We start from the raw sequence: 5,891 nt of genomic DNA, 5'->3' as shown, positions 1-5,891 counted from the left end.
CACACACACACACACACACACACACACACACACACACACACACACACTTATCTGTTAATATTGAAGAAGCTGGCAAGTCCCCTTGGAAAGCCTACACCTACATTCCTGGGTGTGTTTCACTTCCTTCCCAAATACTTTCTCAAAATTCTAGTGCTTAAAAGTATTAGAACCTCTTAATGAACTCTTAACTTGGTTTAAATGAAGAAGGAGGTGGTGGAGGCCCTCCACATTTCAAGTTGAAGACATTTCACTGGGAAAAGTTCAATATTGCTTGTCACACTTAGTAAACCCAAACTGTTTCCTCCCCACTAAAATATTTTATTAAACAACTATAACCATCTCTTTTCCTTATCTTTACTACTGGCTCAAGAATTTTACAGGAGCAAATAATCTCATAACATCTCTATGAATTTCTTATTTTATCATTCTATATACTGAACACGACCAATGTAAGGATTTTGGATGACAAGATCATTCCCAAGCCTCTACACTTCGTAGCTCATTACAATCCCTAACTGTGTGTTATCTATATAATAAGTTCTCACATTCATCAAGAAGAAAGCAATTATAGCAAGCCATTTACAACATCTCATAATTTAAATGTCTCTTTACCTTTTTGATGTCTGTTTTCGTCCGGAGACCCCAGCCCCTCTGTAAGGTGCGGAAGATCTCAACATCGGGATACTGGCGCTTGCTGAAGCACTGGTTCTGACAGCGGCCCCCGGCAGGGCACACTGTGGGATGGCACTCATACAGCAGCATCCGGTTGATGCACTCGGAGTCGATGCCACAGGGGTTCTCATCAGTAGCTTTACAGTTGCAACGGGGAATTTCTGACAAGTCTGCAGTGAAGATCTGCACCCTGCCGATAGGACGGTTCACCTGGAGAAGTACACAGAGTTAGGCAAGTCAACAGAAACTGTTCAGAATTGTGAAGAGGCAAATGTCACTTCCTACAAGTTAGATGATACACTTTCCAAGGTAGGTGTGTGTCTATGTCTTTAATCACAGCTACTGGAGAGACTAAGACAGATCACAAGTTAAAGGCAAGCCCAGACAACCGAGACCCCATCTCCAAATTAAATGCTTGCCTATAAACTCTAGCACTAGGGGAAAAATAAATTTCAAAGTTGCTAGGCCAAAAGAATTTTAGGCAGGGTCTGACACAAGAGGATGCCATATAAGCTAATATACATAAATAATCACTTTGGAGGAAGGAAATCAATGATTTACGAAGTTTTTAAAAACGCACAGACACAAAGCCACAGAACAGTGACAAAGGACAGTGGGATGGTCCAGCAGGGAAGGGGGCTCACTGCCAAGGCTAAAAAGGAGAGCACTGACTACCACAACTGGGTTGGAAATGACAATCAAGTAGCTTTTCTTTTATATGTTCAACTCTCAAAGCACCTTCGTTTACATTTTTAATTGAACAAAGAAAAGAAGGGAGCCATACAGTGTCATTCTAACACAGAGTCCCAAGATTTGTGCCCTAACCTTTATATGTTTATAAGGTGGTGGCTTCTTGTCATTCTTTCGATCTTCCTGCAGCTGTCTGAGTTCTTTTTGGGCCTTTAACTCTTCAAACCTTGCTGCAGCTTCCTGAAGAGCTGAGAAAACAAAACAAAAATCACTTGAGGGAAAAAAAAAAAAAAAAACAAAACCTCTGGGTGTATTTATTTTATTTATTTTACCTCGCCTCCCCTTTTAAGCTAACGGAAACCCGTGTCTTAGCAACAATAATAGCATCTATTCTTAAATGGTTATGAAAATCTCCAAGGTTCAAACATAACTGTAAGATAAAACACAACCCATAAACAAACATAAAAAACAGACTTCCTCTGGTGCCAGAGGCAATGAGCTCACTGCATCCATTCCTTGTTGTCAGTAGGACCTGGTCTGCTCTCCTCACACTCAACTCTACACATTCACTTTGGGCTCTCACAACAAGCACATCTTCCTCTCTACATTCTCCACCATGCTGTCATAATCCTTAAAAGATTCCAACCTCTGAAAATCCAAAAAACCTGACTGATTTTCTCAACTTAAATGTTTAATTCATTGTGCTTCAACAGAATAAAACTGACAATTCTAATTTTCCTCCTCTTTTCTTTTTGTAGCTTTTCTCTATGCTGTTACTTCTTTTAAGAAATTCTCTCCTCTGAGCCATAATGAATCCCTTGTGATTATCTTATCTTTGTATTCCACACAACTACCCAAACCACCTATTTCACCCATCTTTCCAGATAGAGTGAGATCCTGTCTCAAAAACAAGAAGAAAAATATTGGAATTTCAGTCTAAATTGAAATTACAGCCAAACATTCCTACACTGAGCTAAATAGACTGAGCTAAATAGAGACCTCAGGGAAATTACGTAACTCTTATATGGCCAATTCTACATCTGCAAAGTTCAAGGTGCTACCTCTATTCATAAGGTTGCCATAAAAACTTAAGTCAGAAAGCAAACATTTCATAGGCCTGGACACCAATTAATGATAACTATTATTATGGTTCGTTCTTGAAAGCATCACTTGACACAAACATCTACAACTTCAAAACATTTAATTCCCAGATTGCCTATACTTCTCGCTCAGCATGCCATACACTTCTGTCTTAACAGCTACAGAGTGACATTCTGACTTCTGATACCTACATCAGATTCTCCCACAAAAAACATTTTCCTAGAGGGCTAAATATTTAGTTGGCCCCTAGGTAGGTATAATGACAAAATATACCAAACCCTGAGCAGACTCAGACCCAGGCCTTTCCCACTCTCTGTCTTCTCCTCTGTCTTCAATGAGCCAGTTTTACATGGGCAAAAAATGGCGCTGCTGTAGTCACTGACTATCTGGAATGACAAGACTCAATATTCAGGCTCCTATAGTATAGTACCAATATTCCAGGTTTTTCCAGAGTAACCATATGGCAAATAGGGGTCTAAGAACACAGGGTAAATAAAACATTTGCTGAACTACTGCTCTATTCTCAGCTAACATGGGTACTGCTCTAGGAAGCATCATTCCTTAAAATCCTTTTCTCCTCATCCTGTAGACAAAGGCCTAAGCGTCAATATCCATTTAGCAATAAATAGATTGTCTTTTAAAGGACAACTATAGGAAGAAGGTATACTTTTGTCTGAGCCTTGAGTGCTGGGATTACAAGTAGGCACCACAATACCTTAGGTATCCTGACCCATTGTATCAACTTAAACACAGAGGCAACACTCAGCTGTAGAAGTCTCTGCTCATCTGACAAATAGTAAGGGTAAAGTTACCTTTTTTATATGTTCCATCAACTCCTTTCCCCATCTTATCCTTGCTGCTCACATCCCCTTCCATGTAAGGGAAGACTCGGGCCTGATGAGTCCATAGATAGTCATTAGACCCAAAGAAGAGGACAGGGAACTCGCCCACGTCATGTCTCATCTTATCAATGTTAGAGGGAACAGCCCGAGGATGGCAGATCTCGGCTGGCCACCACCTGGAAAAGGTACAGAGAAGACTGGAAACCTCTGCAGGGACGCAAAGGCACTAGGAAAATAAGCTACTGGCCTTTTGGGGGGCGCTATGTGTGTACAGTGTGCGCACTAGTGTAGAGGCCCAAAGCGAACACTGGGTTGTCCTGGGCCCCTGAGCATTCATTCATTCTACTTCCTGAGGCAGGTTCTTGAGCTGAACCTGGAGCTCACTAGTCCTTTCTAGTCTAGCTAGCCACTTTGCCCTCAGGATCCTTCTCTACTTCCCAAGTGCTAAGGCTGCAGTGGGCTACACACCGGCCTCACACTGTGGGGTGGCTAGGTTTAGAGCACTAGTCCTCAGACTTGCACAACAAGCACTTTGCTCACTCAGCCATGTCCTCAGCTCCCAAGCCATGGCAATTTTACAAACTGACAATACAAACAAGGAAAAAGTCTCAGAAGCCTGAACTAACAGCTTCACTCACAAATAAATAAATAAATACTCTCTTAGATTAGTTACTTCATGGAAATCATGGCGGCACACAAATATTTATTACTCTAATGTTTACAGAAGACTGTTCTGTGAAAATGAAGTGACAGCTGACAGTGCTGGCTGGGAGCACATGCTGCTGCTCTACAGATGTTGTCCCATTCCCAGTGTCACAGAGCCTTTGTACTCACATGCACATATCCACACACAATCAATTTAGAAAAAATTAATTAAAATAAGAGAAACAAAAACATGACAAGAAAAATAGGAAAAAATAAAATTGCTCAACATTAAGGGCATCAAGAGTAGCAGACTAGACAATTTGTAGTTTAAAGAAAATGTTCTGGCTGGGTTTGGTGGTGCATACTTTTAATCCCAAGGGGGAATCAAAGGCAGGGGCAGAGGCAAGTGGATCTCTGTCACTTTCAGACCTGCCTGGTTTACACATCAAGTTTGGTGACAGCCAGGGTTACAGAGTTAAGACCCTTACTCAAAAGCAAAAACAAAAATAGAAACGCTCAGTAATTATCTAACCATGATGATATTTCCATCTTTTTCTATGTGTCAATAACCTTCAAGCTTCTCTAATAGACCACTTTTTGCTTGTTTTGATATATGGTCTTGTTATAGAGCCAGAACTGGCTAGGAACTTGTGATCCCCCTGCTTCAGGCTTGCAAGTGCTAGGAATACAGGGTACACCACCAACCTACTTCTCTTCTAAAAATTTATGAAATATATAACCATAATGTGCTTTTGTTGTATGTTGAAATCATTTATGTTATTTGGCTACCTGCCTGGATTCAGGAGCAGGCAGATCTCTATGAGTCTGAGGCCAGCCAGGGATATATAATGAAACTTTGTTTAATATCAAACAAACAAAACCATATTTGTGTTATGCACTTTTATGCATTTCCAGTCAGATCAAAACTTCAAAAACAAAAACAAAATGAACAACTGGGTATAAATTATAAACAGTTATCTGGTAGAGAAGGGCATTACTGTGCATGTCTGCAAGTAAAACTTGGAAATGTTAACAGTGCATCTTCCTTGCTTATGAGAGCATGAGCTTATTTTACTTCAGTAAACAATGTGCTACAACACACAGTTTTTGTAGAACTAAAAATTATATTTAATTTTTTTGTTATAGAGAACAACTGATTGGAGTTGAAACTATTATGCCTAAACATTAACGAGCATTTTAAAAGTTAATTATCTAGAACCCCAGAAATAGAAGATGATAATAGAAATTAGTACCCTTTTTTGTCATGATTACTCACCTGTATCGACCAACTTTTACCCACACAATCTCCCTGTAGTGTGGTTTTTTGCCTGCCTTACAGTCATTGCAATACCAATTTCCTTCAGGGATATCAATATTTAGGCATTCACGATGAAAAGCAGCAGGGCAAGAATCACAGCACAGAAGGCTGCCTCCTACGGGAATAAAAAAACCTGGTATTTAGACAACAAGGTTGCATAAAGTTCTGGCAGTAAAGGCTTTTGCTCAGCAGAAATACCTTTCTGTGACAATATACCTGTTCTAATATTCCTGAGCTCCCAGCCCACATTTGGATAATAAACAGTATGTTTTGCTAGAAAATTAGTTACGGTAATGAGGTGAAAAGTAAGAAAATTTATGTGCATAAATATCAATATAAACATTTTCTTTCCCTGCTAAGACTATTTATAACAAACAGACAAATAATATAAGAAAAGCACAATTGAGTTTTGCATATGTACACATGGTGTTTGGCATGGAGGTCAGAGGTTGGTGCTGATGCTAGATAGATTCCTTATTTTATATTATTCCTTGTCTACCTTATTTTTTTTATGACAGGATCTCTCACTAAACCTGGAGCTCATCAATTCTGCCAGGCTGGCTGGCTACCCATTGAATGGGCTCAAGTTAACTGCCTGTCTCTGACCTGAATATGTTATGTCA

At 39.8% G+C, this 5,891-nt stretch overlaps 1 protein-coding gene across 1 annotated transcript; it reads right to left on the bottom strand.

The window, feature by feature from the left end:
* Positions 1 to 612: 612 nt before the first annotated feature.
* LOC129681170 (histone-lysine N-methyltransferase, H3 lysine-36 specific-like) lies at positions 613 to 5,383 on the bottom strand (the record flags this gene model as incomplete). The annotated part of the gene is made up of 4 exons (XM_055613044.1): positions 613 to 882; positions 1,498 to 1,610; positions 3,276 to 3,481; positions 5,227 to 5,383. Coding segments are annotated over 4 exons (746 nt in total), but the record flags the coding sequence as incomplete, so codon positions are not given.
* Between the last annotated feature and the right edge of the window lie 508 nt (positions 5,384 to 5,891).

This window comes from Psammomys obesus, unplaced genomic scaffold (genome assembly GCF_907164565.1).
Source record: "Psammomys obesus unplaced genomic scaffold, mPsaObe1.curated_primary_1811, whole genome shotgun sequence".
Lineage (NCBI taxonomy): Eukaryota > Metazoa > Chordata > Mammalia > Rodentia > Muridae > Psammomys > Psammomys obesus.
Note: the sequence above shows the minus strand (reverse complement) of the source record. Positions and strands in the feature narration are given on the sequence as shown.